At 37.7% G+C, this 13,346-nt stretch overlaps 1 protein-coding gene across 10 annotated transcripts in view; it reads left to right on the top strand.

The window, feature by feature from the left end:
• The window catches only part of Jmjd1c (jumonji domain containing 1C), a 165,739-nt gene that overhangs the window by 111,457 nt on the left and 40,936 nt on the right, over positions 1-13,346 (top strand). For 5 of the 10 annotated variants that reach the window (XM_027395050.2, XM_035451969.1, XM_027395046.1 and 2 more), the window contains 5 exons: positions 7,143-7,248; positions 8,986-9,110; positions 9,742-9,885; positions 9,978-10,170; positions 10,415-12,087. In XM_027395050.2, the coding sequence (XP_027250851.1) occupies positions 7,242-7,248; positions 8,986-9,110; positions 9,742-9,885; positions 9,978-10,170; positions 10,415-12,087 (2,142 nt within the window). In that variant the 5' untranslated portion in view covers positions 7,143-7,241. Of the gene's footprint in view, positions 1-7,142; positions 7,249-7,473; positions 7,567-8,985; positions 9,111-9,741; positions 9,890-9,977; positions 10,171-10,414; positions 12,088-13,346 lie in introns of those variants that run through there. The other 5 variants (XM_027395047.1, XM_027395051.2, XM_027395048.1 and 2 more) reach the window with 5 other exon arrangements.

Below are 13,346 nucleotides of genomic sequence, written 5' to 3'. Positions count from 1 at the left end.
ATCAAAAAGAATATTATTGTTCTTGTCTTTTAGAAAGAAACACATTTTTCTTTAAATGTCTTTTTAAAAAGGAAAAAAAGACAGGATTTCTCTTTTATATAGCCTTGACTGTCCTAGAACTCAACCATGTAGACTAAGGTAGCATCAAACATCTGCCTCCCCAGAGTACTGGGATTAAAGGCTTGCATTGCAGGATTACATCTGGTTTAACTTTGTTTTTTAATATTATGGCTTGCCTTGGTATCCTAGAACAGAAGGCCTTATTGCTAATAATACTTGGCAAATTGTCAAAATGCAAAAGTATTACACTTCTTCACAATTTTCTTATCAAAGGCTTTCATTTTGAAGATTAACTTTAAAAAAAAAAAACTGAAACAGCAAAACAAAACCCCCATGGATTATTTGTTCTTCTTGCCTGGCAGACTACTTCCTTTATTTTCAAAACAGGTCTCACTCTGTAGGCCTGGCTACTCTGGAACTCTATGTAAGTAGGCCAGCCTCCAAGTCCGAGATCTGGGTGCCTCTGCCTCCTCTAAGTGCTGGAAATAAAGGCAGCACCACCACACCCATCATTGCTGATATCTTTGAAGGAAGATATTACCGAACAGGGAAGTAAGGCTATTTAGTTGTTGTAGTTTAATAAAATTCGTATATTGGTCCTAAAATTGTTTAGGGTCATGGTAAATTATAAATTTTATTGTTAAATTGACAGAATTTTCCTCATTTTATAAAAACATGTTACTGATAATTTATTGAAACCCAGCAGTGAGCTTTCACAATTTTCATTCTACAAGTACATAAATCATTGAAGGAAACGTAGAAAGTACCTTGATACAGATTCTTGCTTATTTACTTTGCAAGTGGACAATTTGGGGGAAATGACTTAATTTGTGATTATGTTTTTTCTGGGGAATAAAATGATTATCACAGTTATTGCTAGGGTTAATTGAGATTAACTGGCTGGAATGGTGCTCGGTCTCAGAACATACTTAGCTGTATGAGGGAGGCCCTAGATACAGTCCTTTGGGTGAGAGTTCTTAGGTTATGACAGGGGACACACTTCTCATGCCAAGCCAGCTTGTGGAAGTCAGAGAACAATTTAGGAGAGCTGCTGCTTCTGCTGTGTTGGTTCAGGTTCTCAGGGTTGATGGCAAACACCTTTACCATCTGTCCAATCTGACCAATCTGTCTCTACAGTTCTTATTTTGTTTTTAGACCATTTTTAAATGGTGGGCAAGACTGAAAATTGGTTTATGCCACGAATCACAGTATAAGAGGCAGCTTTTACTTTGTGTTGAGACAAAAGTAGTCATCTAGGGTGAATTTAGAGTGACAATATCAGCAGTCGAGGATGCTAAGCTTTTAGTGTACATGGTTTGCTGTGAGTTACAGTTGAGTCATTGGCAAAGCCCAACCAAGTATCATAGAGCCCTTTCTCAGGGAAGCAATATAGACGAAAGTTTTACGAAAGTGATGGGTTGTCGGACCAGGATACTTCAAGTAAGCTTTCTGTTGATAATCAAGAGATTGGTTACATTTTTTAAAAAAAATATATATTGATGGTGTGTGCGTGTGCTTGTGTGTGCGCTTGTGATCATGATCAGAAGCCAGGGCCTTACACGACATGTAAACACCTCACCCCACCTTTTTTGTTAAGTTGTAATATTAGTGAAATAAGGTACCTAACCTCTAATATCCTATTTAACATACCATATCAACTATGAAAATTTGCCTAGGGTTTTGCAAGTTAAAAGTCATTTATTTAAAAGTGTGTATACATTGGCCGGGCGTTGGTGGCGCACGCCTTTAATCCCAGAGCCCAGGAGGCAAAGGCAGCCGGATCTCTGTGAGTTCGAGGCCAGCCTGGTCTACATAGTGAGTTCAGGATAGGCTCCAAAGCTACACAGAGAAACCCTGTTGTGTGTGTGGGGGGTGTATGTATTGTCTTGTTTCAAGTAACTTTATCCTTGAAAGAATGAGGATGTATTTTAGTTGTAGATGCGTGCTTAAAATGTTGTGAGGCTCTGGGTTTAACTCCCCCTAAAAGCTTATCATCAAATATACATGATTCATATTTAAAAAACATCTGTTGATTAGTAAAGAAAATAGTATTCCTTTAGCTTAGTTTTGAATTTTATTACTTAATGTTTATTTTTAAAATGTTACAAAAATTAAAAATTTTGTGACTAGCAGTGTGGTTTTGTAAGAACTTTATATCAATAGTACCCAGTATAATTGTTACTATATTAATAAATTCTTACAGGTTTTGTTTGTTTGTTTGTTTGTTTTTCTAGACAGGGTTTCTCCAAAGCCTATCCTGGCACTCGCTCTGGAGACCAGGCTGGCCTCGAACTCACAGAGATCCGCCTGCCTCTGCCTCCCAAGTGCTGGGATTAAAGGTGTGCACCACTAACGCCAGGCTTCTTATAGTTCTTTTAACTGAGAACTTTTTGTTTATTGGTTTTGTTCTTCACTGTGGGTATATATGGTTTATCTTGATATTTATTATTGTGTGTACACATGTACATGTCTTTGGAGGCCAGAAGAGGCCTTCAAAACCCCTGGTGCTTGAGTTACAGGCCATTGTAAGATATTAGATGGGGGCGCTGGGAATAGCTTGGGTTCACCTAACCTGAGGAACCGTCACTGTAGCCATAACTTGTCGGTCTTTTGATGTTTTGTTTTGTTCTGTTTTGATACTGGAGTTGGAATCCATTCTTCTAAGCAAGACTTCAACTCTGGGTTTAATGGAGTTTTTAAAAATAAGTAGTTTTTATCATAAGAAAAGTGTTAATGACACACAAAGGATTTTTAAGGGTTTGATCAACAACATTTCTAAACTAGGTCATTGTTGTGTGTAATAATAACTTTAGATTTGACTTTTTTTTTTTTAGGTAAATGGTTTAAAGTTTCTTCTGATGGTATTTTATAATAAGTCAATATTTCATGAATTTGTGCCCCAAAAGTTGGACACCAGATGATTCATAAATCTTATCTTACCAATAAAAACCAGAAATCAGATATTGGGGTAAAAACCTGAAAGATCAGAGAAATGGAAGCAGCAGTCAGTTGCTTCCTACCTGTCTTCTTCCTTTGTCCCAAAGCTGAGATCCTGTCTCTGCCCCACCTTATCACTTACTTTCCCCGCCTTCTGAGTGCTGATATTAAAGGCGTGAGCCTCCCAAGTGTTGATAGTAAAAGGTGTGAGTCCCCATCACCTGGCCTCTATGGTTAACTAGTGGCTAGCCCTGCCCTTTGATCTCCAGGCAAGTTTTATTTGTCACAACACAAACAAAATACCACACAACACAGTAGGGTTAGTGTAATAGTTTAGTGATAGAGCACTTTGTCTATATTGTCAGTCCTGATGTACTACCCCAAGACAAAAAATAGGGTGGGTAGTACTCTGACAACTGAAACTTGGCCTTGGGAGCCAGATGACTCAGCTCATAACTCTGTGACATTTGTAAAATGGAGACATTATTTGATGCTACAATATATGTTGAGGATGAATTGCCATAATAAAGGCATGGCATCTGTTGCATAAAACTGTGATCACAAAATAAACCGTGCAGACAGGACTTTGGTTTTGAGTGTGGTTTGAATTGGAAAAATAATGGTGTAAATGAAAGTGATGTTTTCAGCCAAGATACAGTGGGTTGTTATTTGCTCCATTGCTCGCTCACTTGCTTGCTTGCTTGCTTTTTGAAATAGGGCCTGCCTCTCATTGACCTGGAATTCAGTATAGACTAGACTGGCCTCAAATTCCCAGAGATCCACTTGCCTCCGCCTCTCATGTGCTGGGACTAACTGCATGCATGACTAGGCCTAGCAAGACAAATGTTTTCAAAAGCCATTGCTAAAGCAACTTTCCTGTGGGAAAATAACCTTATTTTCTAGATAAAAATACTGGCCTGTGATAGAAAATCATAAAGGATTTGCATTTTTATCATTACCTTTTTGTTCAATTGTTACACTTCCTTTTCATTATGGTGTGAAGTTTGTCTTTTCGATTTTACAATGAGCTTAAAGTTTGGTTTTGTGTTACTTAGTATCACTTTTCCCCAGCATCAGTATTGCAGTGTTTAAGAGTGGAAGTGTTCATTGTATATAAGTAGAGTTTAAGGCAGTGATGCAGTTTCTAATATTCCACACGGAGTAGCTAGCTTCAAAGCATTCAGCATGACTGGAATTCCATTGAACAAACACTGATTGTTGTGTTAACACTTTGGAGAGAGCTGTAAATCAGAATCTCTTATCCAAGCCAGAATATCAAAGTTAGCTAAGATAATCATTCAAAATATTCATTGAAAACATAGAATACTGTAGTTTGATCCCCTTTTAGTTATTAAATAAAGGTTATAGTATCAGGCCTTTCTGTTGTGAACCTTGGTTAAAAAATTTAAAAAAAACACAAATGAACACTACAGTTTCTTCAACAGTATGTTGTGTGCATGTAAAAATCTAATAAAAATGGGAATCGGGGCTGCAGAGATGGCTCAGCAGTTTAGAGCAATGGCTGCTCTTTCAGAGGACTTAGGTTTAATTCCCAGTACCTACATGGTATCTCACAAACTAGTTATATGGCCTGTCCTATGTGACCCAGTGCCCTCTTCTGGTATCTGCCAGCACCAGTCTCACATGTGGTACATACATACATGCAAAACACATTCACATATATACATACTCACATACACACAAAATGGGAAGCAGATGTTTCAGTGTCCGAGTTTGCTTTGTACGATGTAGGCAGTTAATTTTAATCTCAAAGGTTGTACTACAACACTCTGTCCTTGGAATCAAAAGGGATTCCACTTGTCTCGACCTCTCGAGTTCTAGGGATTAGTGATTCTTACACTGCTAAATACCCTGTATAGATAATGTTGTTTTTTGTCAGTCTCACTCAATCCCAGGCTTGCCTGAAGCTCACTATAAACCAGGCAGTCTTAGAACTCATTGATGTAGTTGGGTTGTTTGTTTTTAAACTCTGCTCTTTGGGGTCCCACCACCCAGCCTCCAAATAAATACATGGAGATTTACTCTTACTGTTTCTAGTCAGCTTTTCTTAAATTATCTGGGCGTTTAACTTCCTCTATTCTATATGTATTTCTTTACTTCTTACTCCATTGCTGGCTGGGTGGGTGGCTGACCCTGGCATCCTCTTCCTTTTTTTCTTTGCCTTGTTTATTCTTTGCCTGCCAGCTCCATCTAGTTCTCTCTCCTGCCTTACTATTAGCACTCAGCTCTTTATTAGACCAATCAGGTGTTTTAGACAGGCACAGTATGACAGCTTTTAGAGTTAGACAAATGCATCGTAAAAGAATGTGATACATCTTTGCATTGTTAATCAAATGTTCCACAGCATAAATGAATGCAACACATCTTAAGCTAAAATCCACAACACGCTGCAGTTTTCCTGCCTCCATTTCTTTGGTACTTAGATTACAGTGGTGAGCCACGGCAGCAGGGTTGAAGTTGGCATGCTCGGAAAGTGCTCTAGCACTGTGATGTGTTCACTTTCCCACTTCCATAGTTTTCTGTTTCTGTCTTAGTTCCTTTTCTTGTTGCTGTGGTATATATATATGCCCTAGCAAAACTAACTTAAAGGAAAAGGGGCTTATTTCTGCTCACATTTCATGGCAGGGAAGCCAAAGTGCCAGGAGCTTGAAACAGCTGCTCACATCATTTTCATAATCAGAAATAGAGAACAATGGATGTATATTCCTCCTCAGTTCACGTTCTCTGTTTTATACAATCCCAAGATCCAGACAGTTGTATGGGGCTCCCATAGGAAGCAAATTTTTTCCTTTCTCAGTTAATGCAATTGAACTTTTATAGAAAGGGGGTGGTCACCAATGAGGGGGTGGTACCCAAATAACTTGCTTTTAGAAAAAAAATATGTATTAGCAAAAATAAAAAATCTACTATGCGGGTAATTATAGTTCGTGTCTTTAAAGGTATGAAAGGTATTGTACGTTTTTTAAAAATTACTTCATTGTGTGGTGTATGTGTCTGCTGTCTATCAGAAGAGGATTTTGAATCCCTTGGGACTTTAGTTACTCACTGTGGGTCCAAGGAGACAAACCTGGGTCTTCTACAACAAGTTCTTCTGAAATGCAAAGCCACCTCTCCAGTTTTTCCTTTTCCTTTTTCTTCCCTTTCTGCTTCCTTTCCTCATAGTCGCTTGCAGACCAGATTGGCCTGTACCTTGGAGCTGTCCTGCCTCAGCCTTCTAACTGCTATAATTGTGTGAGTCACACTGTGTCTTGACTTTTTGCTTGCTTCTGAGACTGGGTATCTCTTAGATAGCTCTGGCTAGCTTTAAACTTTTTACCCCTTGCCTCTTCTTGGGTTTTGGAATTGCATGTACACCATTACTACAAGAATTGAATATTTTAGGAAAAATAGTATCATTACTTTTAAAAGCCTATCAAGATAAATGACAGATGTTAGTAACTGCATTGTAAATAAGGGAATTGGGAGACAGAAATTTGAACTTCAGATAGTCTTAATGAAGAGATTCACAGAACCAATTTTGGTTGTTTTGTGCCACTTTTATATATGGTGATAATTGTCAAGGATCAAATCTTTTTTATTTTATTTATTTATTTATTTATTTATTGTGGATGCAACATTCTGCTTCCATGAAGAGGGCACCAGATCTCATAACGGATGGTTGTGAGCCACCATGTGGTTGCTGGGAATTGAACTCAGGACCTCTGGAAGAGCAGTGGGTGCTCTTAACCTCTGAGCCATCTCTCCAGCCCCAAGGAAGTGTTATGTTCTTTTCCTTTCCTTTCCTTTCCTTTTCTTTTCTTTTCTTTTCTTTTCTTTTCTTTTCTTTTCTTTTCTTTTTTTGTTCTTTTGAGACAGGGTTTCTCTGGCCTCGAACTCATAGAGGTCTTCGTGCCTCTGCCTCTCAAGTGCTGGGATTAAAGGCGTGCGCCACCACCGCCCAGCTGAAGGATCAAATCTTACATACTTGTGCTGTATTGTTACAGTTGCTAAGGAAGCTAGCTTATGAATTTATGCTTTTTATATTAAGGAATTTGATAATATGCTTAGAACATAGAAGACAGTAAGTTATAGCACTATTGTTAACAAAGTGTAACAGGCTGTTTTCTTTTTATTTATAATTTCAGGATGACATTGACAGTCTAAAGCCGGTACTCAGGGACAACCCACAGCTGCATGCAGAAGTGAAAGTCTGGGTGAAGGAACAAAAGGTTCAGGAGATTTTTATGCAAGGTATCTGTTTTGAAGTTACACATCATTTTTGAAACTAAGCCAGCTTTTTTTTTTTTTTTTGATTACTCAGTTTTGTGCAATGTAATAGTTTTAATTGCCTGTAGTCTGCCAGAGAATAATTGGCAAACCATAAACATTTTGATAAAGTTCATAATTTCCCTGATTAATTGTACATGGAATTAGAGCTACACGGTTGTTTTGTTGACAGGGAAATTTCCCTAATGTGGAATGTTCAAGGTGTGTTCTTCCTGGAAAAAGAAGCACTATTTGCAGTGGAGTGCTGCCCAAAGTTATAACTCAACTCCTTTGAAGAATGCTGTTGGTATCTGATAAGATGTTTGTCTACCTTCTACAGCATTTACCACAATAGAGCTTCAGTTTTGTTTCCTTTGTTTAGTAAGCTACAGAGTTGTCTATTAACATGTGATTTTCAAGTCACAGCTACTTTATAATTCCTAGTAATTTGTTTTAATAGCAGTAAAATCATATGGCAAATATAAGGTTGTCATGAAACTGGATTGAAACTAATACATATGTCTTGAACTGTTGATATGCTGTTGAATGTAAAGAATAAAATTTGTTGTTAAGTTCCCATAATTATCTAAGTCTTTGAAATTCATGCCAGTCTTTAATTCCATCACTGTGGAGTAAGTTTGAGGACAGCTTGGACTACATATTCAGTTCCAGGACAGCCAGCACCCTACAGTGCGACCCTGTCTCACAAACAAAAATTCATGTAATCAAGTATTAATAAGCAGTACTCTTGAAGATACAACTTTTGTTTTATGTGCATATGGACAACAGCAGATCATCTGAGTATTAAACCCTTGTTAGCATAAAGTGCTCTTTATGTTTTCCCCATGGAGACTTTAAACTTAAAACTAAGTAAATAAACTGGACTTCATTCATCTGTTTCCTAACCAATGACTATCAGACCTCTGCTAATCAAGTTTTGTCCAGTAGTCATCACCTTTAATTCTAATGTTTTAATACAATGTTTTATTTTTAAATGAAGTGACCATACTATTGTTATCCGGGGTGGGTGGGGTTTCTTATTATCAGATGCAGATAGGGAGGTTCCAAATTCCATGTGTTTAATATTGCTGTTTAAAGAGATTTTTAAAAATATTCTTTAAAATCCAGAGATTCAGAAAAGTTCACTTGTGGGTAGATGATGTTTCTGTCCATTTCTACTTTCCCTCCATACTTTATCGTTTGATCATATAAGCAAGTTAATTTTTAAAAATGACTTTTTGTTTACTTGCATACTTAGGGAGAAAAGAGTAAAGTATTAATAATCCCTATTTATTGTTGGCAAAAATACGTGAGGCTGGCTCCAGATTGTGTTTGGTGTGGGCTTTACAATTTAGTTTCTCCTGGCTGTCCCATTAATCAAATTACAAATTGTTTTCCCATTTCAGACATAAGCTCATTTTCTAAAAACTGGTTAACTGGATTTACATCCTTACTGTATTTTAGACCACTATGGCTTTACATTGTGTTTATGATTGTAAAACTATTCTGTGTGTAGCAGTGTCTATAATGATTCATGTTCTGAGATAAAAGATACTTGTCTTCTAAGACATTTTTAAAACTTAACAAGTTTTAAGTCATCTGTCACAGAACATTGTTGCTTTTAAAAGGTAATTCCTATGTATACCTAAATGGGAAATGTCTTCACCTAAGATATCCCTTGTGTTTTGTTTTTGTTTTTTTTGTTGTTGTTTGTTTTTTAAGGTCCTTATTCTTTAAATGGATACAGAGTGAGAGTATATAGACAAGATTCTGCCACCCAGTGGTTTACTGGCATAATTACTCATCATGACCTCTTCACCCGCACCATGATCGTTATGAATGATCAGGTAAATAATTACAGTTTTGGTGCTGGGGATCAAACCCAGGGCTTTGCACATATTAAACACACATTTCGTGTGTTAAGTGCATGTTACTTCTAACCGTGAATCCCAGCCTCTCAAGCAGTCTTTTGGAAAAGATATTTTTTGCAGGTTAGTAAATACTATATAGGGTTTCTCATCTTATAGCCCTAATAAGTTTAAATGTATCCGATGTTACATAGAAGCCACTTTAGATCAGAAATTGATGGTGATGTCACATTTATTTCAGTACTGAGAAAAATTGGTCCCTAATTAATTAGCCCTTTTTTTCCAAATTAAAACTTAACTTTCCTAAAACTTCAGTTTTTTTCTTCTCCCCAATAATACATATTTCCCAAGTAGTTTTTTGTACATTTTCAAAACATAGTTCTCACATCACATTTCATTGTTGAGATTTCCTTTTAAGAATTATAGTGAATGTATAGGGAAAAGGTGATTTTTATCTACTGTAATTGAAATTGATTATCTAACCAGGTGGCATCTTACAAACTTAAATTCTCAAATTGATTTGTAAATGGTTCAACTAAGTAAAGAAATTGTACTAATATTATGCTGGTCAGTTTGTTAGATTTAATGTTTGTTTTGTGTCATGGATTAGGTACTAGAACCACAGAATGTCGATCCTTCTATGGTTCAAATGACCTTTCTAGATGATGTCGTTCACTCTTTGTTAAAAGGTGAAAATATTGGCATTACATCACGACGAAGGTCTCGTGCCAGTCATAATATCAACGCTGTTCACGTATGTATGTTATTAGTAATGCAGTTTTATAAAATACTTTTTCTTAGACTATTCGAAATCAAATAGTAATATAATTGTTGATTTATTTTTAGGGTCATTATACACGTGCTCAAGCAAATAGTCCCAGACCAGCAATGAATTCTCAAGCTGCTGTCCCAAAACAGAACACACACCAGCAACAGCAACAACGAAATGTTCGCCCAAATAAGAGGAAGGGCTCAGATAGCAGTATACCCGATGAAGAGAGGATGAAGGAGGAAAAGTATGATTACTTATCTCGAGGAGGTAGGATCCAAAATGGATTTTGAGATAGAAACAGACAGGGTCTCAACTGCACATCCCTGGCTGTCTTGGAATTCCCTGACCAGGCTGGTCTCAAACTCTAGAGAGCTCTGTGTCATGTGTGCTAGTATTAAAGGCATGCCATCAGGCCTGGCCTGTTTCTTAAGGGTATGCGCATAAATAAAAACACATTAAAATATACTTATAGATAATGAAAAATAAAACTGTCATCTTTCTCATCTTACAGAAAATCCTAAAGGTAAAAACAAACATGTGGTGAGTAAAAGAAGGAAACCTGAGGAGGATGAAAAGAAGCTTCACATGAAAAGGTTTCGGACTGACAATGCTTCAGATGTTTCTGAGAGCAGTGACTCAGAAAAGTCAAGTAAGAGAATAAGTGATAATTCCTCTGAGCAAACACCAGAATATGAGCTGAAAAATAAAATCACTTCAAAGGTAAATGGAGAAGAGGGAAAATCCCAGCTTGTTGAGAAAGCAGGAGAAGAAACCTTAATAGATTCCCAACCTCCCTGGGATCAAATACAGGAAGATAACCATGAAGAAGGGCAGAAGCCGAAGTCCGTGGACAGCCACCTTCAAGAAAAAATGACTCTCCATTCATCAGAACAGGCTACAGTTGCTGACCATGATCCTAATGATTCAGTTCATCAAGAATGCAATATGGAAAATAAACACATAGCAGAATTATTACCAAAGGAAAAGTTAGTATCTAGAACACCGACACCCAAATGTGTTTTGGATATCAAAAATGACACTCATTCAGAGAGGGTGGCTCAGGAAAATTCAAATACTTTTGGCCTCCAGACACTTGAGAACACGGAACCTAATGTTAGTGATTCTAAACATTCAAATGCTAAATACCTAGAAACAGTTAAGCAAGATTCTGACCAAAGCTGGGTCAACGATGTAGTCAAAGTGGATTTAACTCAATCAAGTGTTACAAATACTTCTTCAGGAAGTGATCACCGAGATGTGGATAAAGAGAGAAATCACTATGTCTCCTACATGTCTTCATTAAGTACAGTTTCTGTCACAGAGGATCACCTGCATAAGAGAAGTCCACCCCCAGAAACTATAAAATCTAAACTAACTACTTCATTAGATACCCAGAAGACAAAATTGAATTCTTCTCCTGAAGTTGTTAAACCCAAGATCACCCCTTCTCCTGATTCTGTAAAGTCTAAGGCTGCTTATGTGAATAGTCAAGCTGTTGGTGAGAGAAGATTGGCAAGTAAAATAGAACATGAGTTATCCAGATGTAGTTTCCACCCTGTTCCTACTCGGGGTAGTGCACTGGAAACTACGAAGAGCCCTCTAATCATTGATAAAAATGAGCACTTCACAGTTTATAGGGATCCTGCTCTTATTGCATCAGAAACAGGAGCTAATCACATTTCACCTTTTTTGAGCCAGCATCCTTTCACTCTTCATTCCTCATCCCATAGAACCTGTTTAAACCCAGGTACCCATCACCCTGCCTTAACGCCAGGGTCCCACTTACTAGCTGGGTCTTCTAGTCAAACTCCATTGCCCACCCTTAACACTCATCCTCTTACTAGTGGTCCACACCATTCTGTCCATCACCCTCATTTACTTCCCACTGTGTTACCTGGAGTGCCTACTGCCTCCTTACTTGGTGGCCACCCACGCCTAGAGAGTGCTCATGCCAGCAGCCTGAGCCACTTAGCACTAGCACACCAGCAGCAGCAACAGTTGTTACACCAGTCACCTCATCTTCTCGGACAAGCCCATCCTTCTGCTTCATATAATCAGCTTGGACTTTATCCAATTATTTGGCAATATCCAAATGGAACGCACGCATACTCAGGACTTGGTCTACCTTCTTCTAAGTGGGTTCACCCAGAAAATGCAGTTAATGCTGAAGCTTCATTAAGGAGGGTAAGTGACACTGTTGTTTGCTCCAGAACAACATGCATTTGTTAATTAACCTCTATAGGTACTTTAAATCTATTACAGATTTTTCATTGGTTATCTTTGCAGACTGTTAATAACCTCACCAGTTGTTACTTTTATTGATCTATTAGACTTTGATTTTTGATATATATGTGTTGGTAGTTGAAAGTATAGTCTTAAAATTTATGTGTAATAGTTAAGTGTTTTTTATTTTTTTAAAAAAATACATATTAGGAAATTTTCCTTTTAATGATATCATATTATCCCAAAAGGGATATTTCAAAGTGTGACTCTTCAAGTTTCTTGTGTGCAGCCAGGCGGAGGTGGTGCACGCCTTTAGTCCCAGCATTCGGGAGGCAGAGGCAGGAGGATCTATGTGAATTCGAGACCAACCTGGTCTACAAGAGCTAGTTTCAGGACAGCCTCCAAAGCCACAGAGAAACCCTGTCTTGGGGGGTGGGGCAAAAAACAGCAAAGTTTCTTGTGTGCATTAAGATGATTCAAAGTTAGATTCCTACTATTTGGCAAAACTGCCAGTATACAACATTGGAGAAGGTGCTGGGATAGGACTCACACTATTTTGTGCCATGTACTTTCATGAGCAAATAACTGCACTGATAGTAGTGCCACACAAACAAAAGGAATAGCTATTAATGTTAAGCTCTTACCATGAAGCAGCCTAGGCCTTTGTGCTGCCCTGCGTGTTCTTTAAGTCTTCCCTCAGGTCTGTTTTAAATACCACCTTGTAGTAAAAGCAGCATTGAGTTTATCATTTTTATCACTTTCAAGCTCTCAATTCAGTAAGTGATGTCAAGTTTTTCAGTCTTTTACATTCATTTATGTTATTTGTCTATCCGTCTGTCCATGTATGTGGTGAGCTGGTGAGCCACAGCTTTTAAGTAGAGTTCACAAGACAATTTATTGTGGGTGTTGGCTGTCTTTCTGCCATGTGGCTTCTGGGCATTTAACTCAGGCAGCCAGGCATGAAGGCAGGTTTCCTGCTGAGAAACCTTGCAGCCTAGGGTCAAGTGTCTTTGAGCAGTATAGAATGCTCAAACTACTTTATCTTATAAAACGAAACTATAAACATTACACTTTTAATTTCCTTCGCCTCAGCTTTTGGAAACTACATGTTTACTTTCAGTTTCTATGTTTTTTACTATTCCCAGACACTTAATGTAACTAAATTCACTTAGTGTTTTTCTTATCTATCTTTGTTAGTATGCCCTTTAGGTTCATGCATA

Source organism: Cricetulus griseus (assembly GCF_003668045.3).
Source record: "Cricetulus griseus strain 17A/GY chromosome 1 unlocalized genomic scaffold, alternate assembly CriGri-PICRH-1.0 chr1_0, whole genome shotgun sequence".
In the NCBI taxonomy this organism is placed as follows: domain Eukaryota; kingdom Metazoa; phylum Chordata; class Mammalia; order Rodentia; family Cricetidae; genus Cricetulus; species Cricetulus griseus.
Note: the sequence above shows the minus strand (reverse complement) of the source record. Positions and strands in the feature narration are given on the sequence as shown.